The sequence below is a fragment of the Lepisosteus oculatus genome, chromosome 10 (genome assembly GCF_040954835.1).
Source record: "Lepisosteus oculatus isolate fLepOcu1 chromosome 10, fLepOcu1.hap2, whole genome shotgun sequence".
Taxonomy (NCBI): Eukaryota; Metazoa; Chordata; class Actinopteri; order Semionotiformes; family Lepisosteidae; genus Lepisosteus; species Lepisosteus oculatus.
In genome coordinates, this window is record NC_090705.1 from 36,710,157 (window position 1) to 36,736,503 (window position 26,347).

The window sequence follows — 26,347 nt, forward strand, 5'->3', positions numbered from 1 at the left end:
TATATACAGTATATATATATAGAAATACTCTCTTTCCCTGGAATGAACTAAAAAATTACAAACTTGAAATTCAATAACTCAACACATTATTAAGCAATGTTAAAAGTATGATTTGTTTAATATTGCCGAGCAGAAACACATTTCGAATGTGTATTATAACAAGTCAGGGAATTCTGACAAATGTTTCTTTTACCGAGGCAAAGATAAATCTGGGAAATATGACTAAAAATGTGCTTTCAATAACAGTCTTCTGAAAAGACTGATTGACACAGCACTGAAGCTCATCGTTACATACAGGTGTGTTATATGCAGGCCTTTTATACTGGAATAGAAGATCATATATTGTATGTACAAACACACAATGTAGACAAAAAGGATTTTACTTTTTTTTCTTTTTTATCATCCATGTTGTTTTATTTGAAATATACAGGAAAGTAAACAAACATTAGCCAATATGTTCTTCCAGACACCAATCCCTATGCAATACATTATCCTACTTGTTCAAACATGTAAAACTAAAATCTTATTTGTCATGTACTGTAACTATACAGTAGCTTTAATGTGGGAGAGCACACCTATTCTGGGTTGCGCTGAGACCCTGGATTCTCTCTGCGTGCTGTCTGTCTGTTCTTCCTGAATTTGCGTCTGGATCTTAGTTTCACATCTTATCCAAAGAATATATGGTACCTCCAGTCTAGTGTGTCCATTTGCCATGTTGGAGCACTGATTTTGGAAAGTTTAGGTGCTACCTGCTGGTCCACTACCTCCATTCATATCAGCAACCTGGTTTTCCTTGGGTGGTGTGCACTACGCCCAATTCTAACCAAGCCCCAGCTTTGCTTGGATTAGAATATCCATAGAGATCAGACTGGTAATGCTGGTCCACCATAGTCCAGCAGCTGGTGCAGCATCTGCTAAAATTCTACAGCCAAAGGTTTTCATCTGAAATATACCTGAATTTTCAAATCAGTCCATGTGGAAAGTTACAGTAGATTTTGAGCACATAAACATAATAATTTTAAAGCTACTTTAAGGGTGTATAAAGCTGAACAAGACAGGCTTGTTGTTTGGAAAACATACATTAGCATACAAGGCATGCGGGTTCAGTCATCACCTCCAGAGTCACGAATGGGAAGGTCAGTGAGTTGACCTTCCCATTGGCGAGGACAGTCTCTTAATTTTCCTTTAGATAACAACATGTCAATTCAATTTGTTGCTCACGTTATCACAAGAGTAGTCGTAGTTAACTTATTTTACAGATACCATATGCAAAATACATTATTTAAGAGGAAAATCTTAAAATCTAATCTAGGAACCAAACTGGATGGAAGAGTAACGGATGTAACCATAATTGTATACATATTGTGTCACACAAAGTAGAGGAAAAGAAAGCTAAACATGTATTAATGTAAACAAAAAAAAATCTGACTGCAAATATGATGACTTTAAAGTTTTACAAGACATAATGATAACCTATGGGCAGAACTGAAAGCAGCATTGGGGACCTGGGTTCAATTTAGGATCTGGGGTTCTCTGTGGAGTTTGTATATTCTCCCTATTTTTGTGCAGGATTCCTCTGGGTGCTTTGGTTTCCTCCCACAGTACAAAGACATACTGGATCAATTGGCTTCTGGGTAGATTGGGCCTGGAGTGAGTGTGTCTGTGAGATGAATGCCAGCTTTCAGGCTCTCCATTTCTCTTTCTTACAGATATACAGCAAACATAACCTTTGTTCCCTGGAACCCCTGGCTCACTCAACTTGGCTCTGCCATCCATGGCCAGTCGTCTCTGCAGGGGAAGATAGATGTTTCTTGTCTCTTCTGAGACCCACTGGCACAAATCTTCCACTGATGCCCAGTTTCCAACAATAAATACTAGTCTACTACTACAGTATGTAGAGACTCTTGAAAATTCGAATCAATTCAGGAATACAGTACACACTTGGAAACAAATGCTAAATTTTCTGGAGCCATCTATTTTTAATAAATCCACTCATAACAAAATCCTTGGCTTTTTTAGCTTTTCAAGCCTAAATCTGATTAGGACTGCTGATGTTAAAACACAGGAGTTGAACAAACACTCCTGTGCTATCTTAACTCTCTCTCCCTGGACTTCAGCAACGTAGACACTCTGCCTTCTGCTCTTGAGTAATAATAATGTGACTGCTGCTAGTCCTAAGGAAGTTCTAATTAAGCACAGGGCCAATCACCAGATCCCTTTCCCGCCTGTGGAATTTCATTCCACAGGATTCCAATTTGTGAATTAAGGCAGGTGTGTCCAATTTACTTCACTGACGGCAGACGTTTTGACTAAGCTTCAGCCTGTTCCATTACATACTATGTGTGCCCTGTGATGGACTGATGTCCCATCTAGGTTGTATTCTGGCTTGTGTCTGTTTCTGGCTTGGAGAGGTTCCAGCTCTCCTTTGACCCTTAATTGGAAGAAACAGTATGAAAATGGATGGTTGGAAATGTAATATACCTGTATATACAGAATATTGTTCAAAATCTGTTCACAATCCACTCTATGAAACAATAGCTTTATTGTATGGTTGTCTTCATTCTGAACATATAAATGAAAATATAAAATCATACCTGCATTTTAAAAGCTAATTATATTTGAAGTAAACTACTTTTTACTTTATCTATGGATACAATGAATGTATATATTAAGCAGGTATACAGATATAAAATGAAATGAGATTACTTCTAGCTCTTTTTCCATGGGTTTTTCTTAGTGTCCTGTGACTGGGATTTTTATATATGCATTTGACAAAGCAGAAAGCTTTTATACTGATGATTTTTTTGGCGGATAATATGCCTCTGCAGCTTGAGAAGCATATGGTGCGAAACATAGTTGTCAGCACAGGATCGATGGATCATAGGAGGGATTTGGAGAGCTTATTGGAATGTTCAGTTACTTTAAAATATGCAATGTAATGAATATTATTTAGGTAAAGTTTACGTCTGCCAACAACAAAACAAGAATAACATTAGGTTTTTATTGCTACTAGCCAGCTGTGATGAGGACTCCCTGTGTGGCATCACACCTGGCTCAATGTCACCATGGGTGAGTAGGGGATAGCTGGCCAGGGCTCTCTTGCCTCCCAGTGCAGCAGCAATTCCTGAAACTACCAGGCATCCTGCAAGCTTGTGGTGATGTCATTAAAGGAAGTTCTTCTGCAAGAGCTGAACCTCTTGTGTAACACTTGTAATTCATCACATGAATGGTCCATGGAGTTGGTAGGTGGAGGGAGACTAGACTGTGTGAGCCTAGACATATAGTAACACTATGAGCTAACTTCCTACTGTAACTGAGAGGGTGCCAAATAAGTACAGCTGGTGATTGTTAAATGTTATTACTGCTATTGATGACATATGGGTGAGGATCTTTCCACCCTTATTCCATGTAATAGTATTTGCCTTTCATAATCTCTATAAACTTCTGGTTTATTTAAATATCTTTTATATATTTCAGTCACCACCTTCAAATCTCTGTCTAAACATACAGTAGTTTGTCACAGTGTGACAGGAAATGCCTTGTCAGGCCAGAGCATCTTGCAGCCTTAGCACACAATTTTACTCTCTTTTTTGAAGTAATTTATTCTCCTTCAAAATTATTTTACAGGCTGCTTAATATCTGTTCTGTTGACACCATCATTCTTACACTTTTTGCTTCAGTGAGGAAATTCAGTCACCAATGACCTTGCCCTCCACTAACTGTGGTTACTTTTTGATGGCAATGTTCACAAGATCTGTGTACATGTATTTGCCTCAGCTCCTGATTAAGGCTTTTTCACACTGCTGCTTTAACCTTTTTTATTTTTTCACTCTAGTGATCTCTGACACCTTTGTCCTCTTCTTTACTCCCAATCCTCGCAAGCCCTAAACACCCTAAACTCCTTTTTGGTGGACACCACCACAAGTGGTGATCAGGGATTTTACAGCCCTGATCACCACTTGTGGTGGTGTCCACCAAAAAGTTGCATTCTGTTGCATTCTTAAGACTCACCTATTTAGACTGCAGTTATCTCTTCCTCAACATTTTTAAACAGAAGGTTTACTTTAAAAACTGAATACGACTTGACAGATTTCTTGGAAGACAACTTAATATGAGATGTCATTTTCTGTAAAAAAAAGGCTGCCAGCAATTTTCTCTTTACTAAAAAAAATTAATTCATGAAGTTTCAGACTACACTTCAGGAATATAAATGTTGCCGGATTGAGATAACACTGACATGACAGCTTTAAAGAATCTCATTTTTTTTGCAGTAGTGCAAAATGTTCCCTGCTTCTTCAGTGTCTGAAATTAAACTCCACAAACAATACAACTATGCCAAAGTGAAAAACATGTGTTCCATACATGCTGTGTCATATTTATTTAATTTGTAACTAGTGGCAATTTCTGAAAACAGGGGAAAGGCTAAAGCTGTTGGACATTTTGTCATTAGAGGATTAGAGGATCTATTAATTTTAAAAGATGACAGAGTGTACTGTAAGTGAATAATCCAGAAACAACTTATAACCACCAGTACCACTCAGTTGGTTAGAAAAAGTTCAAAATTGACTGTTCATTGTGAATCAAACTAATATCCAAGCTAATTTTCTGATTGGTTCAGAAAATCCTGCCAATTTTATTTGAATGGGATGCAGTGTGCACAAATCATGTATATAGAATATGTCACTGAATGAGTGCAAGCTGAAAATTGGTGTCCCTAAAATGTCAGGCCCAGGCCCAATCTCCAGTTAACGACATTTATTACATAGAAAAATCTGCATATTGAATCATTTCAGTTTGATAGAAATACATATCTCAAATGTTGCAGCTCACGCCAAGCATTATATTCTCTGAAATGGCTCAGTAGCTCCTCCTTGTGTACCAGAAGGCAAATAGAAGCAAAAAAAAAGTTTTATTGAAGACGTTAAGTGTAGGTTATATTGCATTTCACATGATAAAAGTACTGTTGTGATGTTCCAGTAGAGTATATTACCCTATTACTACAAGGGCTAGCATTCTAAATATAATCCTCAATATATGGTAAATACAAATTTAAGTTTTTCTTCCCTTTGTTTCCCTACTATCAAAAATAGTTACCCAGAATGAAGATAGCAATATGGGAATGAGACCCATAAAACATCCATGACTCACATGTCAAGGTTATGTTTGTGTATAGGCTCTTAGATCATGGTCTTGTCATCTATACAAATATTCTACATTTTGAAGTCTAATTTTTCTTATTCTGTTTATTCTGCTTAATTTCACATCTTCATTTGAGTATTTTAGGTTATATTTGCTCCAAGCTACATTTGGAAACAAAAGCATAACATTTCAGAAATAAGACAGAACAACCAAATACAAAAGCAATTAGCCTTTTTAATCTTACATTGCATTGAAAATTTACATAATAGATTCATACATTTTACAAATTATTTTTTTCCCATAAAAATATATTTCTTTACAAAAAGTTTTTTTTTTCTTTTCCTTTTTATTTGTATGCATTAACATAAGAGGAGTACCCATCTGTACTGCAAATAGTCTAATTTGAAAGTGTTCATTCCTAAACGATATGGGTGATTTTGTAATTATTGCAGTCATTAATATAAACAGCTAAGTGACAAAATAGATAAGACACCAAAACACAAATATTGTTTTTGTTAAGAGAAAGCAATATTGTAACAAAACTGTATAAATATACAAACCACTAATGCTGTGAAGCAGAATAAATTACGTGTCTATAGAATAAATCCATGAAATAAGAAAGGAGCAGCAACCCTGGCTTTAATGATTTTTGGTAGGCACTGTGTAAAAATGGTAGAGTCACTTTAAAACATTGTCATCCACTTAAATAAAAGCACTAATAATAAGAAGAATAATGATGACATGGGACTATGATTGCATTGTTGCCAATAAAAACTAGGGGGGCATTTTGCACATGGTTAAAAACAAATATTTATTTCATAATATCACCTAAAGTGTATAGCCATAAAAGTCTCCCAGACTACCTGTTTTGATTAATTTTTTAACTTGTCCAAATTAGCTCGCTATAAATGACAGAAATATAAGAATCCGCTAAGAACTCAAGTCTTTTACAAGGCACAGTGATATTATTTCATACTACTTTCTTCAATACATACATGCAAATGTACTTCTGCCAATTTATGACCGGAAAGTTTTCAAACTTTAAGGGGAATATTGCCATAAAAAAATGATATAAACTGATATAAAACTGATAGACCAATAGCCTATTCAGTGTAAACTCCTGATTGCATTCTGTCACTTAAAAAAATAACAAAGGAGGCAAATAAGAATTTTTCACTCCATGGATTATATGCTGGTAGTCCAGGGACACGCAGAATCAGTATATTTTATTTATTTAATATATTTAATATAGCGTTATTTGGCACTGCCCAATACACAGCATAAAAACACAACAAATTCAAATGTATTACCTCAAAAGGGAATTTTATTTTCTCCTAAATTGATTGGGTCTGTATAATTTAAACAATCATTAAAAATCTTGGTGTGAACAAAACAAAGCAAGCATAAAAATGTGAGGATAATGAAGGATACAAATAATTTGATCAAATATTTGTCATCCAGTATTTGCCTTAGACTGAACCTGTTTTGTTCCTTAGTCTTTTCTATGCCACACATTATTCATAAAGTACAAACTCAAACTAAACTATATCAACTATATGTTGCTTTATAAGAACCTTATAGGAAAAGGGTGGGAAGTATGATTTGGGAGGGGGGCATAAGCCAATGAAAAATGAGGAAAATAATGAACTTTGTGGTTATTTCATTTGTGCATTTTTTTTTTATTTTAGTGAATAGCATCTTTGAAATATTTGTATAAACTCTTATATAATCTCTTTACCCAAACCCACCCCAAGTGGTATCATATAGCACAAAAATATAGGTGGTGAATGCTCCTCATATATATGCAAGTAGATTTACAGATCCTTTTACTTTTAAAAAAGACAAAATAAATTGTGAACAAGCACTCCCAGAGTGCACAAAAGGTAGCTTAAGGACTCTCCACTTTGATCATGAAGATAATTTTTTCATCAGTCTTCTAAAACATTTTGTTGGATTCATATTTGTTTCTCCAGACGCACATGACCCATTGGTTCCTGAAAAGTGTGCTTTAAATATCAGTGGCTGTGCACCATTTGGACTTGAAGTTTCATGAAATCCAGTTTGCAAAGCATTCAAAAATATTCAATAGTTTCCATACAGTAGACTTCATTATACCATTGTGCAGACGGTGTTAAGGTTAGGGTCAAAGCGAACAGCTTTTCCTTCCACTGACTTTGCATTTGTGTCGTACATAGGATTCTCAAAAGCTGCTTGGCCATTATTATTCTCATGTACTGAACAGCCGGTATACTGTGTTTTAGGTGTAGTCCTACAGAAATCAGACAAGATAATCATTTAAGTACACCACATAAAACACACCACACAAAAATAAATTTTCATTACGTTGCATATTAAATACAATGTACTGTTACTTCTAGCTAATCTAAAAGCATTATTTAAAACTTCTTATTGATAAATAAACACATTTAAAACACTATTTTCAAGACACAATGCACCGTTTAAATAATACTATTCACAATTATTTGTTTCTAATGCACTACAACAACTGAATCTGATATTGTCATGCTTACATAGAGGCACTTTGTTTAGAATGCTTTTTGTTTTTCATGGCAAATTATAAATTAAAGACATGAGAAAAACACAGTAAGTTAATAAATAGGATGTTGTAGCCCATACTGAATTTGGAAGAACATACATACCGCTGTTTGTATAAATAAAATCCAAATCCCGCAAATATCAGGGCAAAAAAAGGCACAAGGATTGCTATGGCCACAGAGCTACTATTTGTACCATGGTGCTGATTTGAAGAGTTATTACTCTCTGACATGTTTAAACCTAAGAGAGACAAAGAAATACAAAAAAGTATGAATACATTAATTGTAATGTGGTTTCTCGATAAGATCCCTAGAAACAACAACAAAACAGACGAGCACAAATATGAGTGGTTTTGCTGGAACTATGCTGTTGATTAATCTAGATTTTATGTGGAGAAAGAAATCACTGAGAACAGGAACAATGTGTTTGTATAAGGTAAAAAATACAATTTATCTTCTCCTTGACTTCTCTTTTGTTTTGCACTGAATCCATTTAGTTTCTAACACAGAATTGATTATAATTTCATGGGGTCATATTTGAATTAGGTGCACTACATTTGTCTTAAAAGTAGACAGAGGCACAATATCAATTTTACAATTCTGTTTTTCTTATTGTGTTCCCTTCTTTTATACCCCTCATTTATAATCTTGTAGGCCTTTTCTACTTTCCATTATTATAATTGTACATTCTGGGATATTTAATTAGATCCTAGTTTCAGCAAAGAATGTTTTTTGTTGGTGGTGAAAAGGTTGAAAGGGTACATGATTAACATCCGACAGATTCCATTAGTATTGTTGAAAAAGAGTCCTTTAATGCTACAACCCTTTTACTGATCAATTCCTAGATTTCTGGAATCAATTATTTGCATTAAATATTTCACGTAAATATAAAATGTTTGTTTCCAGTGGGATAAAATTAGAAGTAACTACGTAAAATGAATTCTTTTAGAATTTTTTAAAATTAGATCCACACTTTTACAGTATAGAGTCGATGTTAGACGTGGATCTTTAGGAACAGGAGATGGCCGTGGGTCAAGTCCATACTGAAGACATAATTCTTGTACCCTTGACCAAAATCACAGTTACGGTATATATATTTGAGTTACGGTATATCTCAAAATATAAACGGTTACCAGCCTTGAAGGGGTGGGCTGGCATTCCCTGTGAGAGCCTAGCACCTCATGGAGGTGTCTCATACTTAAATCTATTTAACTAAACTGGAAATAATGTAGTTCCAACCTGATGAGGCTCTAGGCACAAATATACTGTATATTAAAACAATTGTCATTGTATTTTCTGTTACCTAATCGCTGAAGTCCAAACTGGCCATAGTCTTTACCCTGTATGAATCCTTGAAAGACATATGTTGCTCCATCAGGTTCTGCTGAAACCTAAGTAAGGCATGGAATACAATATAGATAATTAAGCTGTTGAAAAAAACAACTCTATACAACACTGCTGTGTATTACATAGGGTACATTCTAATCCAAATTTTCAATAACTAACAATTGTGATTTGAAGACTTGAATGCAAATACTTCTTAAGAGGATTTTTATACACTTGGTAAAAAAGGCAATAAACAGGAAAAAGATACACATCTATTCATTTTCTCATCTGCTTAACCAGTACAGGCTCATGGGGGCAGCCAGAGCCTAACCCGGCAAGCAACAGGTGCAAGGTAGGATACACCCTGGAAGGGACGCCAGTCCATAACAGGGCACATACAGATACTAAAACTCACACCAGGTCCATATTTCACTGAAGCCAATTGATCTATCACCATGCCTTTTGCAAGCAGAAGTGGCAACCGCATTCTACAAAGAGCTCTTTTCTGAAGAGCATGATAGAGATGGAAGCAGGCGATGCTCTTCTAACGATGCTCTGCGTGGACGTCAAGATCCTGTCCAAGCTACTGGACAGCAGACTGAGGACCACCCTACCCCACATAATCAACAGTGACCAGACGTGAGCGGTGGAAGGACAATCCATCAGCTGGAACCTCCAGCTCACCGGGGACGCAATCGTCTGGCCGAACACTGAAACGTGCCAATGATGGTGGTGAGCCTGGACCAGAAGAAAGCCTTCCACAGAGTAAACCACAGCTATCTGTTCAGAGTGTTGGAATGCTTCACCGCGTTTCAGAGAGATTTTTGGCCACTGGATAAAGATACTGTACTCTGAAGTTGGCAGCAGAGTCAACATAAGTGGACACCTGGGGGTTTTCATTCCCTAGGAGTCAGGAGTGTGACAAGGGTGCCCTCTTTCACCACTTCTCTGTGTTCTCTTCAAAGAGCCATTAGCAGAAACAGTGAAACCTGCATTAGCAGAGGACCCTGTCATCAATGACCTGGCGATACCGGGAGGCGCGAGGGAAACCCTCAAGATCTCCCAGTACACAGACGACATGACGCTGTTCCTGAGTTCAGACACAGGGTTGAAGAGAGCCCTGCAGATAATGGAGCAATACTCCAGGGCTTTGGAATCGAAGATCAACTGCCGAAAGAGCAAGCTCAATTTCATTGGACCCTGGAGGGACAGGATGACTGCGCCAGAAGGTCTCAGGAAATTGGGGGTTTCGTTCCAGAGCCAGGACAACGAGACCATCAACTGGACTGAAAGGATCGCCAAGGTGAATGCAAAGCTGGGTATGTGGAAAACGTGGTTGCTATCCCACACGGAGAAAGTAATGGTGTCGAAGGCAGACAACCTGCTGGCTTTGGTTTATCTGGCTGTGGTGTACCTGCTGCAGGCCAGACTCAGATGAGCACTGCAAGGGATGGTCTTCAAGTTCGTCTGTAGAGGCAGGTATGAGCACATCACAAGAAACAGAATGTGCCAGCCGGTCAAGGAAGGGGGGAGAGGCGTGCTGCATTTCTTCCTGAAACTCGACTGCATCCTATTCTGCAACCTCTGTCGGGCACTGCGGGAGCCCATCAGCCACAAGTACCAGTAAATTGTCAGGCTGTGGTTCTCCATTCCGATGAGGCACCTGGTCCAGTGGACAAACACTGGACCAGAACCAGAAAAGCGACTGGAGACACTCGATCACAGGAATTTTCATTGCCCCTGGGAAACGTGCTTCACCAAGGAGATGCAGGAGCACGTGCTCTGGAGCTGCCCCTTAGACAAAGCGGTGTGGGTCAGAATGGACAACACCATGCAAGTCCTGGAAGTGAGAACAGTACTAAGCTACCAGGGCATCCTGCTGGGGCTAGTACCTACCGGATTGGACAAAGGGACACAGTACTTGCTTTGGCTGCTGGTGTGCCTGATAAAACAAGGACTGTGGAACACGAGGAACTCTCTCATCCAACACATCACAGACTAGGGAGCAAGGGAGCTGGAGGAGAGGACTTTGGGCCCTGTATAGAGACCAAAGTGGAAATCCCTCTTCCCTGAGCTCCTGCTCCGCAGTTTCAGAGCTGGGACAGGGAAATGGCATGGGCAAATGCAAATGGTAGGGCTTGGAGGGACTCTTTCATTGTACCATCCAAAGATAATCATATATGGATAAAGCCAAAATTCAAGACAATCAATTATAATTGGAGAATATTTTAAATGAATTGTGCACTTCTGTATAGTAAACAGAAACAAATTTACAAATTAGGGCATTATCTGTTTCACACATGACTACGTTAGTGAATAACAAAAAGAATTAAGAAAAACATGACAAAATAAAAACAGGCCTGTCACTATATTTTTTTGATGCAATGTGTTTGGCAGTGTTAGAGATTATCTGGTCTACATGCACGAAGAGATGATTATTTCATATCAGGTAAACGTGCAGAACTAAACTGCAGATAGCACTCAAAATGCCCTCCTTCAGCATGTAGATGAGTAGATTAAAAATATACTTACAAAACCATCCATGGACCAAGTTACATCTTTAATCTTGTTCAGAGAAGTGTGTGCTGACGCTTTTGCATGGTACATGAGTAGCATCAGCCTTGCTTCTTGACTCTTATAAATTCCTGTGTAAAAAATGAAAGACATTTTGCATGGTTTACAAAATTGGTATTATGTAACATACACGTAATTTAACTTATTTAATTTATATTCACTCTGAATCTGTAGTGGAGACCATTGGAGAAATCTGAACCAGTCTTAATTTGATTTGAACATACAAAGATGGCTTTCAGTCCCCTTTCCTTAATCGAGTATGAGATAATGTTCCACAGTAAAAGATATTGTCTTATTAACATTATTTGTTTGTAATTCCATCTGCTCTTATCTGAAGAACACCATTTATGAAATTATCAGGGATACATAAAAAATGAATTATCCAGTGTGCTTCAGTGTGCTTCACGCATAATTTCATGTGATTTTTAGAAAAGGTCAGCATGCTTATTTAAGGAAAAAGATGAATTCTCTGGATTCACATCATGCATGCACCTTCTGAAAGCCTTGATGTTGTAAAACCAAGAATTAGTATAATAATGGGATTTTCTTCAGGAATGATTTGCACTGCATCAATATCCCTTTAAGGTCATATGTGGGTTCTTTGAAATTAAAATAATCTCATATCTCTATACCTTAAATGATGTTTGGTGGGTTTTTTTTTCTATTTCAATTTGCAAATATGAGCTACTGTATGTGTCTATTTTCTTTCATGTATGATGTTACCTTGAGGTAAAGGATTAAAAAATAACACTGAAGAGACAACAGGTTATCCTTTGTATTTAGAGGTTTTTATTATATTCTCTTCTATACAACAGATTTTAACTTATTTTTCTCTGGTTCATACAGTACATTCATCCAAGAGACACATTATTTTTGTTCCAATTGATGTGGTAAGCTATGATGTGGAACTGAAAGACTGGCATTTGATAAGAATCAATTATCCTTGGATTTTCAAACCCATAAGTCTTTCTGAATCTGAATTTGAATACAATTGTTTGGATGTGTTGATGACCCACTAGGAGAGGAAATGTGAGTTTCTTGTAAAAATAATTATGCAATTGACTTATACTTGTCTCAAATAGATTTAAAAGCTATCTTTATGCCTCTGACTGTATACTAAAACTTACAGAACTAAGATGAAATGCCACAAGAATTGTTTCACTGTTACTTTTAGTTTTTGTAAGTTCAAGGATTTTCTTTTGAAGCATAATTTTGGCATGTTTCCAAGGGGGTTCTGATTGTGACTCCTACTTTATTTACAGAGTTGATCATACATACTGTAGCAGTTATAGTGACAACAAACCAGTTCTTGAGAGTTAAAAATTTCAATATAATTTTGCTGGATGGTTGTTTTGGAATTATGCCCCCATACAGATGGTAAATACTAAAGTATGACTGTATTTTCTACACATGTATTGTAGCATTTTAGAAACACAATGAATAATTTATCCTAATGATTAATTCTGTAAGACTAACTAACTTGTTTGAATATGATATTACAGTATGAGAGGTCGCAAAAATGAGAGCAAATGCATTAATATCAATGAGATATGTGACACTACTCAAATCTGTGGTCACTCATCTTTAAGGCACTATGGAACTCAAACACATTGCAAAGGATGAAATTGGCTCTGAAAGGTGGGTATATCTGAAGAGTATAGAGGCAGGTCATTATTCTCACATACTGCAATAAGAGGTTGCAGTAGTAAACTAAGTTGATAAACTGGCAATTCCATATTGGGTTGGTATAAAATTGAAAAATAACTAAGGGAAACATTGATTAAAATATAATCTTCATGGTATACAGTATGGTTTAAGGTATTTCTCTGTCTCTATTAAGAAGTAATTCTGTCGATGTAGGAACATTAAGCTTCCAAATTTAAACCCTAAGCAAAATGTTATAAATGAGGAATTAAATCCAGAAAGGCTAATGCATTAATATACAATGTTTTTATTTGCTTTTAATTTTCTTGAAAGCACACCGTTAATGCTTGTTTTGTATCTGAGGGGTACTTCCAAGCTCCAGTGCACAGCAAAAATATTATGCATCACAAAGCCAGTTATGTAGTATAATTAAAACCTGCTCTCAAACCAGGTCTTACCACAGTCACACGCACACTGAGAAATAGACACCTGGCACAACTGCCATATCCAGTGCAATGCCATCTCTCAACTTCTCGAATTATGATCACTTTCCATTTCTCTCTGTAATACCCATTTTTTTCCTTTTACTAACCAAAATATTTAATACATCCATGGTTTAATTGATTTATGTGATCAAGGCAATCCACACTTTCATATGAAGTATATATTTGTCAGAGAAACATTTTATTTTGCGAGTGATGAAGCTCTCACTCAATGCAAGTCGCAAAGGTTAACATTGTGCAGCAAGCCAAGGACACTCTAGTTGGCTCATGCCAAGAAACACCAGGGATTTTTGGCATGGCCACTAAGGGAATGCCAACTACAGTATATTAGGATAACAGCACAGCCCACATTTGAGTCAGCCATGCTGTCTTCAGAGCTCAACATACACTAAAAACAAGTACTAATGTACACTATGTGTTACTTGTATGAATATGAGTATACTCTTCGTCTGGTGTCCTTATTAATACCTCTTTGGATAAGCTGTATGTCTAAATATGAATGACTAAATAGCAAAGAATTCAAGAATTATAGTCACATTACTGTGGAAGATGGTTCCTATTTTATTATCACTGTATTTGTTTAACCAGAAATGTTTTCTAATGCATACAACTATTTTTGTTTGGACTATTGTTGACATGTTTCACAAACTCAGACTTGATTACCCTCAATGAAAACCATACAAAAATATTGTACTTTTATCCAAAATGATCCAGCACAGTTCGTAGGTACTAAAATATACTGATAAATTAATAACTGTATTTTGCTTTTGTAACAGAGCAGCTGTGTCTCTCAGCCATCTGTGCTGGTCTGTGGTGCAGGTGTGCAGCTTAGAGACCAGTCAGAGAGAGGAAAAGTGCAGGCATTCTCATGAGACAGAGAGAGTAAGATCTGCTGTGGCTAAGGCCAATCATTCTCTCTATAAAAAGGTTCAGAACACAGGTGTAGGTTTCTAATTGGCTAGTAAGGTAGACTAGTTTAAGGGTTACAGTAAGACCAGGGAAAGGAAGTTTTTAAATTCCAGTAGGTTGAAAGGAAAAAAACATAGTTTTTCCTTTAGGTTGAGGTGAGAAGAGAGAAGCACATCAATGATTTCCCAGTCTTTAAGAACAGGTCTAAGTCTTAAACAGGGGAATCCTGAGTTAGAAGCAGGTAATGGACAAAGTTGGAGTGAAAAGGATTTCACCACAGAGTTACTATAAAGATTACAGAAAATGGGTCCAGGTACCCATTGACAGTGTTTCACATGCTGTACATAGGTCCTCCATGTCATGCTGCCAGGTAAAGAGTACTAAAATGTGGGTACTAAATAGTAAATAAGTTTAAGCTTCAGACAATTTTCAGTTATACACCCAAAGTGGGAAGCTTACAAGAATGCTGTCTATGCTTGTGGTATATGTTGTGAGAACATAGTTTAATTAGCAAACAGAGAAAGATAAGAAAGGTTCTGCCTGTACATGACATTAAATAGTTGTATAAGTACATGAATACATACCTGAAAGCAGCAGCTCCATGTTACTGTTTGTTAATGTAGCATTAACTCTACCCGTTGTTGTGTTAAAGCTTGTAATACTTAAAGTCATTGGTTGCTTCTTTCCCTTATAGTTGTATGAACCTTTCCAAATGTAATTAGGAGCAAACACATCATCAGGAACTGTAACAAACAAAAACCTTTATTAGACATTGTGTTACATCATGTTTATTATAAAAGCTAAAGACCTACTGTAAATGATAAGGAGTTGGGTAACTGAATAAGATGTGAAACACTATGAAGCACAAAGCACAAAGACGAGAAGCACAAAGTCATTTTTGTGCCATTTTCCTGAATGAATATGTAATATTGTGCATTTTCAAAGCAAAACAGCAATGGTGCCTTTTGAAGTTCAGAAATCACCTTGTTTGGTAGCATGTGGTGATTATTGCTACCATTTGAAAAAAATAGAAAAGGTGTCTTTTATTGGAAAATATTAGGAATGTTGACATCTTTTTTACAATTAAATGCAGACATGTTGCTTTTTAACTTTTAAATGCCCTTTATTGCCTAAAGTTACTGTTTTATAGAGTTCTTGTTTTCATAGCTTTTGGGAGTCGCCACAAAAAAAAGTACAGTGTACATTACATTTCAATAATACTTACCATTTAATTTTGGACTGGGTGTCCCAGGAACAGGTTTAATTACTTTCTCTGATAATTTTGATCCAGCTGAAAATTCATAAATAAACATGTTGTGATTATGTATATAGTATGCTTTTAAAGTAAAATGAATATTATATTAAACAACATAGCAGGATAGTATTTGTTGAAATATTTTTCAATCCAAGATAAAATTATAATTATTAATTTGTATAACCTTTTCCAGTGTTATACTGTAGAAAAAGTACAAAAACATACAGAAAGTATGGTTAATTATAAAGCAAAACAGGAAAAAAATATATATAAAACCAAGGTACAGTACATCAACAAAATAAACACACTGCAAGGCCATGCAAACATTTGGAAAATCTGGCAAAATCTCCTGTAATATCAATATTCACGAGATTCAAAAAACATTGCAAATTCATGTGGGTGCTCAGTTGTGCAAGGGATTATAACATTCTTTGGCATGAAACAATTTTGCTAAACATGATGATGAGGTAATCAGGAATTAGTCAGCCATATCTTTAAATATTTTAATATATACATAAAGTAGCTTTCAGGTCTTCTGTTGCAATTGTAATTGCTGTCCCCCTTACATTACATGTCATTAGGTATCTTACAAAGGAACAAGTAATAGGTTTATTCCATGCTGAAAAGACAAGAAAGAAAACACATTTCGGCTATGGAGCCTTCTTCAGGTGTGTGGATTAGATATGTTATATGTGTTATCTTGAATCCATTAAAATCAAATCAAAACAAAATGTAGCATAAAAAAGATTTACAGAACTTATCTAACAGCCAATATTTCTCACTTTAGTGTTATGTGATATATTGAATAAGAAAACTGCAATGAAAAAGCTGTTTATTTCGGTTTTTAAAATAGTGAGTTAACAAATAAAATAAACATATTTTTTGGCAGATGTACTCAATCAATTATTCTGCCAAAATGAAAACTAAAACAAGTAATTGAGATGCTGTAACTGTGTGATAACAAACCTGTCCCGTACACGAGGACTCTACTGGAGCTGCTGGGGGTCTTTATTCAAGCACAAAGCACTTAACACTGACAACACTGTACATTACGTTCAATTCGGGAGATCTACAGGTCTTACTGAAGTGTCATTTCAGCTTGTGGTACACAATCATTGTCAAGTGCAAACAAATATTTTGATTGCTCTCAATCTGAATATTTTTATAAAGATTTGTTGGAAGATTTCTACCATTATTTGAGTTAAATGAATTACTTCACAGTAAATACCCAAGCCACAGTGTTTTAGATACATAATATCCATATATTATGATATATTGTGCAGATGTAACTTTTTCGTACCTCGACACACTGGCATTTTTCCAGTCCAAGTGCCATCGGACTTGCAGACTCTGTGCTCTGATCCCCCAGAGAGGAAAAAGCCAGTCTGACAACTGTAAAGCAGAGTATATCCAAGTGAAGGCAGATCCATTCCAACCACATTGACGTGAGGAGGACTCTCTGGCTGTTTACAGGTGTGAGCTGTTAAAGAAAACATAAAACACATTCTGTAAAAAATATTCCACCAGGGACTTAGCTTCAACCTACATACCAATCAACATCGGTAGCTTGATCCTTTTGATATTGTTAACATTGCTTTATTGTAAGAAACTAAAGTTGCGTCCAGGGTAATATCTACCACAGTAGGAGGTAATCATATCTTTTTTTCCCACTCCTATTGTGGCTTGGGATCTGAGAGTGCCTTTGAAACCAGTTAAAAAGAGTAGTGTGAGTTCAGATGTTATATTATCTACAGATACTGCTTGACAGATGTTACAAAGGTAGAATGCATCTTTGAGTGCAGCCTGACCACTTTGGAATGGCGAGGTACCAAACAGGATCATAAGGACATAAGAAAAGTCTAAAAACGGCCTTTTTTGCTCATATGGTAGTTTAATTGATAAGTTAATTGATAATTTCATCCAGTCATTTCTAAAATGTAACCAGAGTTTGGGCCTCAGCCACCTGTCTTGGATTCCTGTTCCAGATACTCACTACTCTTTAAATAAAGAAGTGTTTTCCATTCTATTTCCTAAATTAATTCCCTTTAGATATCCAATTATGACTTAATGTCCTTGTTACACTATTGATTGTGAACCAGTCCCTGAGTTGAACCATATCTATGTCCCTTAGACTTTTATACACTTAGATGAATTGTCCTCTCAATGTCCTCTGTTCTAGATTGAATAGATGACAATCTGACAGTCTCCTGAAGCCAGTCAGGACAGTCTCCTGAAGAGCAATTTGTTATTGCTCTTGAGCTCTATAAAGGCTGTAATTTCTATTGCACAGTGACCAAAATTGAACGCAGTATTCAAGATGAGGTCTTGATAGTGCATTATAGACCCTAAAACTGAATTCTTTGGATTTAAATTCTACAATTTTTGCTAGGTGCCCAGGAATTCTGATATTTTTTTCAATGCTTTCCCACATTGACTTGTTGAGGAAAAAGAAGAACCTACACAATTACTCAGATCCTTTTTGTGTGCAGTCCTGCCGTTTCCAAAGCACTAGTGTGACATATATAGAGTATGTTCCTGTGTTGATCCAGTTTTTTAACTATTGTAGTTCTTTAGTCATGTATAGTACATCCATTACTTTGGATTCCTATGACTTTTAATTTAAGAATCAAAAGTTCATTTCAAAGCTTATCAAATTCTTTATGGAAATCACAATACAGTAGAACATATCATGTGCTTCAGTGTTATCTAATGTCCTTTTGGCTTTTTAAATATAATTCTATCAGGGAAGTTAAATTGTTGTCCAACTTCATCAGTAACATAGAAATGTCCTGGGACAGAACAGGATCTTGTCACTCACAAAATCATATTTGTGTAAGCATTAAGCAACGTTTGTAAATTTCACATTCACTCATTGAGTGAAGACAATACATTTCTCATCATGCATGTGAAAAGATTAAACATAGTTAAAAAGTTATTCAATTTCACACTTCTCTAGCACTGAAAGATTAAAATGCCTCTAGGTGTGTTTGAAATCATTATTCTACTCAACTTCAGAACTAAATTCTGCTGTTTATGTGGCATTTTCTTAATGTGAAAAAAAAGAAATTCTTAAATTAGCAAAATCCTTCAATACTAATCTCATAGTAATATTCTCTTTGAACACCTTATTCCACTTAATGAGTCTTCAGATGTTTTCAGTTTGTTAATGATAATTTACACTGCTTGATGTTTCTGGCATGCATTTTTTTCTTAGATAGCAACCATTGGCTTTTCATTAAAGGAACATACTGAAAAGTACATTATAAAGGGAAGCTATCCTTCAATGTAAAATTGATAAAACGCAACACATGAAAGCTAGAACTACTTGTGTGAATCATCTGTGGGATGCTAATACTCTTGCCCATGAGTACAAAGTGTACATGAAACTCCTGGAATGGCCCCTTTTAAGAGAATAATTAACCACGGGATTTCATGTAGCTAATTTAAAACAAACACTAATAGCTATCAAGAACAAACAGATCAGTGTGTGAAGCAGAATGCTTTATTTATTTCAGCCACACACAACAATAATAAGAGGATATTTCTATTGTCTTTTCGTAAAGGAGAAATATTTTAAATCCTATTTAAATCACATGATTTGAGAAACATAAATTACATAAAACTGAACTATCTTAATGGCTTAATGAATGGGATGCCAATTCACTGCAGGGCTCACACAGGCACAATTATGAACACATTATCCTAACCATCTTATCACTGGAAGGTTGGAGGAAACTGGAGCTACTGGCAAATAAAAAACACAAACATAGAGAGAACATGTAGCACCATTGTATTTAATGATTGAGGCATGGGTCAAAGTTTTCTACTTCATGCAGCACCTAAGAATTGTGGATGTATTGGTTTATACTCTGTGACAGAAGGTGATATGGCAGCTCTTTAAATAGCTTTGACTATAGTAGCAAAATAGTAGGGAAATCTCACCAAAACTGGGTTTTCTACAACTAAATGTGTAGTGAAATAATAGAAGTACTCTCTAGTACTACAAATCCTCTTTTAGGGTGATTTTCATTGCATAAAATGTTTTTCTAGCTGACCAATCCACAAACCTACATTGGTCATTGCTAGCATAGCTTCAAATACCCAGGACTTCACTTTTGGTCTTTTTAAAAAAATACAGCACAGTGTTCCCTACTACCAAACTGGGAATGCACCCTTCCCCATTCCTAATAGCAATCTGATTTTCTTTTGATGAGTCCCATCCCTGTACTAACCAGGTAAAGCCTTGCTTAGCTTTTGTAATCTAATCCAGTAATCAGCTGCTGACAATTTAGCCTGTCTCCAGGCTGTGGCATTTACTTGCTATTGTCTGGAGATCCCCAGTGGGGGCCTAAATGAAGAGTGAAACTTAAATTGGGAGAATTGTGGTAGACGAAAGCTCCTAAACTTGGGATTCTCAGAGGATGTAACAATGAGAACTGTCTCTCTCGATAGTCCAGGAGGTATTCGTTATTCCTGTTATATCTATTGTGAACTCCTTGTGTGAGGATACAGGTGAACTGGGTACAACAAGACAATAAATTTCAATTTGTATCACAAATATCTGAAAAAATAATTTGCAATTATAAAACCAGAACAAAATGAAATCAAACACTAAACAGGCTTTTCTAATCCACTATGTTCACCTCATAATTTACAAAGCACTTACTGTACCTGTTTGCAAAAAGAAACACTCTGACATTATTATTCAGGCCATTATAACTTTTCATTCAAAACAGCCCTTGCTTAAATACACTAATGATTTAAGCTATGTGTGTTTAGCTTAATAGTTGGCAGTCTTAAATGTATAATTAGAGGCTGAAACAATTTAATTTGGTCTTTTTGACAACTAGTGGTATTAGAATTGGTGGTTTACATGGTAAAATAATTGCGAAGTGGTCTGCTATAGAGAAGCTGGTCACTGCACATTAAATAGATTCTGTTGTGTAATGGAAAAACTTTCAGAACATTCTGTTCTGTTGTAAAATATGTATATATTTTCTGTCTCCAAAGATGCCCCATCTTATTTTTTAGGATTAGCTTAAATGGAAAGAAATCAATTTTTTGTTTTCCATATCTAGGTTAACTTTTTTGCTTTATAAATTTTACAATAACTTAAAATGTGGTACATTTTTCCCTTGGGCATGAATTTTAAAACAGTGTTATTTTTCATCAAGTTTTATAATGATTTGGAAAAGTACACTGAGAGGAGAAAAATCTTGATTTTAGTCCTTCACATTTAACTTAAAAACAGTAATAAAATTGATTAAAACATATTTAGGATGACGTCACTAATCCATGTTTTAACCTACAGTATATTACAATAAATAAATTACTATCTCTTATTTATAGATTAACTTCACAACTGCAGAATTATTTTACATCTGTAGCAACTTCCTTGTCACACTCCATGAATAATGGTTGACTTCACTGTTCTCTTTGAACCGCTACAAATGGCTTGGCTTCCTAGCCGTCAGTAACTGTTTATTCTTATAAACATAATCTTAAATCAACTGATTCTGGTATTCATTGTTTTCTCAGCATACTATTACACAGTCCTTCTTTCCTTCTTTTCTTATGCTTCTCAACCCTGTAGTTTTCTTCCAAATGATTTTAGAACCTGGCTCCTTGGTTGTTTTTAAATCTTATCTGAATTATGTGTTTCAAAATATCATTATCTACAGTAAGTATAAGAGACCTTATACTGTATTCGCAGATTTCAAAATGGATGGGTGACAGCTACTGTATGTGCTTATTTTATTATTGTACTATATATCTGTATTTTATTTTTTATGTTCAGTGCTTTGAGATTTATTTGAAAGATTTCATAAAATAAAGGTTACTATTCTAATTATCATTAACACATTACATTGAATATTCTTAATTGCAGTGTACTTACATAGTAGTAGTTACTCACCATTTATATAGGACACTACTGTATATACTGTAGTTATCCTAAAATCATCATATCACTTTCAATAATTCAGAGACACAGTGGGGACGATTTTACACATGCCAAACAACCTACCAGCTTGTCTTAGGACTGTGGGAGGAAACCAGGGCACCTGGAGGAAACCCATGCTGCTACAGGGAGAATATACAAAATCAACACAGATAGCACCCCAGGAATTGAACCCAGGGTATCAGTGATGAGAGGCAGAAATGCTAACCACTGCGCCCCCAGAGTTATCCAATTATCTAATGATAACTTGTGTGAATTTTAGGTGCTAGTTTCTTCCCACAGTCCAGTGCACTGGTGTCTTGTCCAGAGTATATCCTGTCTTGTGGCCATTGTCTGCCCAGTCTTAGACAAAACAGTAATTAAAGATGGATTAACGTATTATAACAGTTTTTGGGAGTACGTACGAATGCACTCTGGCTGAAGTCCACTCCACGTGAGATCAGATCTGCACACTCTTGTTGTTGAGCCTTGGAGAAGATATCCAGGTTGACAATGGAACTCTACCACACTCCCTACCTGATTTGGAAAATTAACAAACAGAATACATTCAATTTAACAATTTTAGAGGTTCCAAGAATGCTGGAACCATGCAAAAGAGGTTTTTAATACACAACACAACATTGGCCATCAAGCAAAAACAATTCAGCTATCTATTTCCTGTAGTCTGTTCAATTTAATTCATCTGTTTTTGAGTGTACTCCTCCTGCCTCTGCTGTTTTATTAATGTGCACATTCTGCAGATGAGCAAAACATTTCAGTCAAGCTAATAAGGAGCTCTTAAACACATGGCTCCCACATTTTATACACTTGTCTAATCTATCTTAATCAGACTAAAGCCTCCTATATGTTTATTCATTGCAACAACATTGCAACATTGTGTATAAGAGTAGAAAACTACTTATAGCAGTTGCAGCACCTTTCGAATATCCCTGACATACAGCTCCATTAACAAACATTGGATTCAGATCAGTAATATCAATGTGCAAAGCCAATGACTGTATGTTATTGGTGACATGCTTTCATTCAGACACATTCCATTACACAGACTACACTTATTTACAATATCTCATTTAGAGTAGGTGGCATACACTTATGTTAAATTTATGTTCACAGATCCCACCCCTTCCTTAAATGATTAATGATGCATTATTTTTACAACTCTATAGTTTGATTCTATTATTTAGGCAATTTTCCATAAATCTTCCTTTTTTTTCCATTTCCTTTTAATCTGTTAAATGATGGTTTTCATGTAATGACATTTTTTTAATTAAATCTTGTTCTGGAGGACAGAAAAATGTAATGTGATGCTTCATAGAAGAACATGTGTGTTTTGAATGTATTACTTTATCTATATGTACTGTATAATGCATCTATATATTGAGCTTAAAAGGAACTATACAGCTAAAACATACTGTAGGTGGGTTATCAGGAGCATGTAATATCCTTTTAACTTCTCATCAATATCATTAGACTTGAATGAGCAATCTCTTATTCCTTCTTCAGTCTGGATAAATGATTTATGAATGGGAAAACTCTGATATTTTACTATTTGACCTTGGCAGTATATAAAGGCAGCCTAAAATTCCTAATATCACTTCATTTGCACTGTGCTGACTTTATATGTACTGTATGTGTGTATAACTGTTAATTTTATCCGTATATGCTGACATACTGTATAAAGAAATTGTTCTCAAAGCTTTATTTTTGGGGATTAGAAAAGACTGAAGGGCCATCTGAGAACTGATCCCTGATTAATCCACAACTGGTACCACTACTGAAACTAGTGTGTCTAATGACCATAAGGAAACAAAAAACACTCCCTCCCTCCACGCACACACAGTAAAACACATTTTTCATTGTACTTTCATGTTACAACAGAAAATCTGAAGCACCAGAGATGGGTTTCTTTCCATTTCTTGCAGACGTAAAAATACTAAACAAGAAGAATTATATATGAATTATAATATAATGCCCTTGCCAGGGTCTGCTGCGACCTACAGGCAATTTGGTGGAGCCTGGCAACTGTTTTTAATCAAACAACATAAAGTAAAAAGTAGGCATTCAACATCATGTCTTCTTTGCTTTGTTTTTAGGCCATTTCATCACACATTTAAGTAGAATTTGTGTCATTTCCTTGTATGCATCATCACAATACACAAAGTAATTATCAAGCCAATAATTCAAAACCAGGTAGAGTACTGGCTCAAGCATCTCTCTTGTTAAGTACAGCGTGTTGTGTAATGGCTCTAAATGCAGCTAATTAGGTGCAAGAGCACTGTGCCACTGACAATACAGCCTAATAATGTCTGGCACTCAAAGACAAAGGATCTAAAAGAGAAAAACGTGGAGAGGATTTATTTATGTTCTCTAAATAATATTAGGCAACTATATCCTTTTGAGCAGACTGGAGTTCTAATTTTACAGATAGAAATGTTGTTAGTATAATGTATGGTGCAGGTACTGTAGTAAGGCGAGCTATTTCATCAGCCATTTGAGCATCTTGCTTATTGTGGCATTGGCTTGGTTAATTTAGAAACTGGACGAAATTACTTATATACCCACCACGTATTTCTGTCAGGAGATCAGTGACAAAAGGAAAGATAAGGGATTAGAGCACTAGAGGACCGAGCTAGAAAACATTAACAATTAATCCAGGCATACATTTTAAATGTAACTGTGTGTTGCTGCTATTCATTTTATTGCTTGTTATTTTAATGATAACATATTTGCTTTTATGTGCCCTGCTAGTATAACATAACAGACTGCTGTGCTTAAAAATTACACACATCTTATTGAAGGTAGTGCTTTGCTCTTCTGGTGTTTATTTAAAAATGGTATACCTCCCTTTAAAATGAAATTAACAGTCATTGTATCTTCATAACAAAAACTTATTTCTTGCCCACTGATCTAATTAATGTAGTTGGGATCAAAGTAAAGATTTGCATTTCTGTTATGCTGAATGTATTATCTGGGCATCTTATTTAGCCACTGACAAAAATAAACAGGCAACAACATACACAAGTAGAAGTTAGCAGGCTGCAGAATGGAAAGACAATTTAATCTGGTTTTGGGATCAAGGGTTAGAATCACTTACAGTACATGTATAAACTCTATTTAAGAGTCTGGTGTGGCAAAACCAAGATGGGGGGTACAGTACAGTAAAATGAAAAGCATCTTACCTAGTTTTTATTGTATTAACTGGGAAAATGAATTGGCCAAAGTCATATGTAACGTATAAAAAAATAAACACAGTAAACTTTGAACTCAAAACTAAGGTATACAGTATCTTTGTTTCTATATGTGGGCTAAACGCTAATATTTAATATGTGGACTATCTCCTGGCACTTAGCTTTGTGTTTTCCATCATGGCTTAATTAAATGCTGCCTGAAGCATTTCAACAAGACATTATTATTGCTAAAAAAAATCAACAAAAGTCAACCCAGAATGCATGCTAATCTCCATATTCCAGAAATCTCTTGTTCAAACTGCCTTGTCTTTAGCTGACAGTTACAGGGAGGATTCTTTAGTTAGCATACTGTATTTGTACCGATGTGCCCTATTTCTTATATCTAAAATGTAATTTTGTGATAGATTTTAATTTTAATTTTGTGTAATGCTATTGTGTTGGGGGTTTTGAGTGTGAAAAAATAAGCAAATGATGGAAAGTGCATACTTGTGTGTATCTGTTGTTTAATAGTAACTGCTTATTATTAAATAATCTACTTTTTTTAAAAAAACACTTACCTTAAAACCTGACGTTCTGTTAAGTGAACCATGTCGAGGTGTTCCTGGATTCTCACATGTTGTTCGTGTGGGTTCTAATTTGAAAACACAATGAAGTGTTTAGAAAACATTATATAGGGTCAGACACTAATGATTTGCAATAACTGATGGGAACATACTTTCAAAAGCCAAACAACATGATACACAGGGTTATAAAACAGTTTGAATACACATTAAGGGTTTTTTCGGAGAAACAAAAACACATTTTTTCAACAATTAAAATATGACTTGGGTTGTAACAACTACTTAAACACACTTAAAAGTATTACTGCCTTTCTTGTCTAACAAATTTCGTTTGAATCTCTTTTTTGTTGTTGTTTTTTAGATAATTGCTCCTTTGTTTTTGTGACAACATTACTGTGGAACTTGAAAATACATTTTTAATTTTTTGGAAAGCATTGTCAAACCGTTCCTTTCTAAGTGATTTTGTGAGTCTTTCGAGCAAAATTTAAAGCTTTGGGAATTCCAATTAATAGATATTTTCTGCAGAGATATGTAAATACAGTATTTCTAAGAACTAGAAAACATTATACATTATAAAAAAAGGGTATAACCTACTGTATGTATAAACGTGGTAGTTGATATACAGGTAAAACTATAAGAAAGGTTGCAAAGAAGATGAGTCTAATCAATATCATCTTGCTCATTTGGTAGTTAAGTAGGTAAGAGAAACTAGGCTTTTCAGAGTTTAGATTTTAA

At 35.5% G+C, this 26,347-nt stretch overlaps 1 protein-coding gene across 11 annotated transcripts in view; it reads right to left on the reverse strand.

The window, feature by feature from the left end:
* Positions 1 to 5,353: 5,353 nt before the first annotated feature.
* Positions 5,354 to 26,347, reverse strand: part of csmd3b (CUB and Sushi multiple domains 3b) — a 553,423-nt gene continuing 532,429 nt past the window's right edge. For all 11 annotated transcript variants that reach the window (XM_015357110.2, XM_069195150.1, XM_015357108.2 and 8 more), the window contains 9 exons: positions 25,610 to 25,683; positions 22,269 to 22,380; positions 17,206 to 17,385; positions 15,876 to 15,941; positions 15,235 to 15,393; positions 11,553 to 11,665; positions 8,998 to 9,085; positions 7,800 to 7,935; positions 5,354 to 7,408 (listed from right to left, as the gene is read on the reverse strand). In XM_015357110.2, the coding sequence (XP_015212596.2) occupies positions 7,249 to 7,408; positions 7,800 to 7,935; positions 8,998 to 9,085; positions 11,553 to 11,665; positions 15,235 to 15,393; positions 15,876 to 15,941; positions 17,206 to 17,385; positions 22,269 to 22,380; positions 25,610 to 25,683 (1,088 nt within the window). In that variant the 3' untranslated portion in view covers positions 5,354 to 7,248. The remainder of the gene's footprint in view (positions 7,409 to 7,799; positions 7,936 to 8,997; positions 9,086 to 11,552; positions 11,666 to 15,234; positions 15,394 to 15,875; positions 15,942 to 17,205; positions 17,386 to 22,268; positions 22,381 to 25,609; positions 25,684 to 26,347) is intronic.